The 2,578-nt window shown below is 32.8% G+C and overlaps 1 protein-coding gene across 2 annotated transcripts in view; it reads left to right on the top strand.

Annotated features, from left to right (window-relative positions):
* Window positions 1-74: 74 nt before the first annotated feature.
* Window positions 75-2,578, top strand: part of LOC111872726 (zinc finger protein 271) — a 49,459-nt gene continuing 46,955 nt past the window's right edge. For both annotated transcript variants that reach the window (XM_023866885.2, XM_023866884.2), the window contains exon 1: window positions 75-186. In XM_023866885.2, coding sequence (XP_023722653.1) covers window positions 124-186 — 63 coding nt within the window. In that variant the 5' untranslated portion in view covers window positions 75-123. The remainder of the gene's footprint in view (window positions 187-2,578) is intronic.

Below are 2,578 nucleotides of genomic sequence, written 5' to 3'. Positions count from 1 at the left end.
GGCAGTAGTTACCGTGTTTCCCTTTCCCCTATTCCAGTTTCCACCGCCCGGTACGGAGCGTACGAGAGTTTCTAAGGTTTCTGCAATTTCCCGTTAGATGGCGATGTAAATTGGCCAGTAAAAATGGCGGTTTGTGATATTCTAGTTAGGAAAACATTCATGAATTTGGAAATATTTTTACAAAAAGTAAGAATTTGTCGTTATTAAACAAATATATTTTATGATTGCATAATCTGCATTGTAATTGGTGAAATGTAAATCGGTTTATTTAATTTTATTTTGAAACAGTTATAGTGGTAACGTAAAGAACAACCAGCATATTTTCTTTATATTACAACATATTAAAAAAAATCAGAAATGAAGTTAAGTATACTTATGCTGCCAGTCACGCCGACTTCTGATAGGGGAGGCACTGGTGCTACTGTATTGTATTTATTACACGTTCCAGCACATCCATACAAAGCCGAAGCCATTGGATACTGAACCTGTCACACCACAAGCTTGCTAAATCAGCAAGTAGTCAACAGAACAATGCATATAAATCCACAACAATAAATCGAGCATATGAAACCCTACACCACTGCAACTACATAACCTACCATGTATATATAAAATATAATACAGAATTGGAACATATACATGACAATAGATAAAATAATGGGTCAGCTAAACAAGAAACTGTCCCTAATTAAAATATTCATCTAAAGTGTAATAGGATTTAGTATGTAAAAAGGCACTTAAAGCTACCCCTCTGTTACTTGTATTTGGTCCAGATAGTCTCCTCAGCATCCTGTTCTCAGATACTTTGAATCCATGGTCTTTCCTTAATATAAGAGACCAAGTTTCATACCCATACAAAAATGGATTAAATCATAGTTTAGTATGTTTTAATCTTTAAATTTTTGGAGAGGGATACAATAGATTCTGAGCTGAGTGACAGTAAGGAGTCTCCGAAAATAATGTGCTCATAGTTTCTTCATGATTCAGTTTTGATTTCTTGTACCGACATTCCCAAGTATTTGAACTCTGCCGCTCATGCTGGATTTGTGTTTCGTACACCATTGACTATGAAGAGTATGGTCTTCTGAGTTGTAGTGCCAAGTAATATGGAAGAAAGCTTGATGTTTTGGAGGAACATATCAGTTCCATCTTCAGGGTCAAAGTGTAAGCCAAGCAAGAAAGCAGCCACCTGTTTTTTTGGGGGTTCCCCTTTGACCTGGAATGTGGAGGCAAGAGAGCCACCTGCTTTTGTTCAGGTTTCTTGTATACTTAGTCTTCAGCCATGAAGATGGAAGTGATATGTTCATTATGCTTTTTCTGAACTACATATTGTTACAACCCACAAGAGAGTGCTCATAATATATTGTCAATCTTATGTTATGATTTTATCCCACATTCTGGTGGTGAGTCATGAACACATACATAGTTTTCTGGGTGTTTACATCTAGACAGACCTCATTAAGAGCCTGTGTTTCCCTGCATGACATATTATTGCCCTATAAATTAAGACCAGAAGTTGATGTTTCTTTTCCCTTTCAGTTACATCCGATTTTCCTTGGCCTTATTAATGGCATATTCTAAATCAAGGTTGATAAAGCATCTCCTTGTTTCTGGCTATTCATATAGGAAACATATCAGAGTAATTTTTACCTGTATGGGCATTACTGTAGGTTTACTTTAAACATGTTCTAATTAACCTAATTAATTTCATGGATATACAAATTTCAATGATAATGTTATATAATACCCCTCTTTCAAGTCAGATGTTTATGAATTGAATAAATATCTGTTGTACTGTTCCACTGTACTCCCATTTTCTCTCCAGAATGTTACAAATTCAGAATATCTGATCAGTATTTGTATTTGTATTTATTGTAAGTTCAAGAGATCCAAAAATGGATATAGAGCATAGAATACATACATAGTTATTACACAACTAGACAGTACAATGAATACAACAGTAATAAAAGTTATCTATTTAGATATTCATCCACAGTATAAAACGTATCAGTGTTCAACAATGCCTTAATACAACGTTAAACTTTTTAAAATTATAAAAAAAAAATTTTATTGAATTTATTTGCATTCCATAAACCCTAAGCAGGATAATACCTTTGGATATAGACCAAGTCAAAAGAATACCTACTGGTACAAGTAATTTTATCTTAAACTAATATAGCTTAATTCTACATTAGTCTCTATTTACATTGAGGTATTCGTCTACAGAGTAGAAGGAATGAGCATGCAGATATTTCTTTAGCTCTAATTTAAAATGTTTATTATTATTTCTTCCTTATTCCATTATATCTATAGTAGGCAAAAGCCTTAGATACAGAATTGTGTCAATTTATCTTGCTAATACTCTTAAGCAGTTGTCAAGAAGACTTATAAAATAAGACAATGTATGTTTACATCATAATACAATTTCTCTCTAGCATAATACGTTAAAATTTAAGATAAAAGTTTCCATCAAAGGTAACAGCATATTTTGGTCATATAGCTTAAACATATATAACAAATCCAAGATATAAAAACATTACATTTATAAAAATACAAAATTACAATTTCATGATGACCA

The sequence above is a fragment of the Cryptotermes secundus genome, unplaced genomic scaffold, assembly GCF_002891405.2.
Source record: "Cryptotermes secundus unplaced genomic scaffold, Csec_1.0 scaffold1014, whole genome shotgun sequence".
Taxonomy (NCBI): Eukaryota; Metazoa; Arthropoda; class Insecta; order Blattodea; family Kalotermitidae; genus Cryptotermes; species Cryptotermes secundus.
This window is presented reverse-complemented; position numbering and strand designations above follow the sequence as displayed.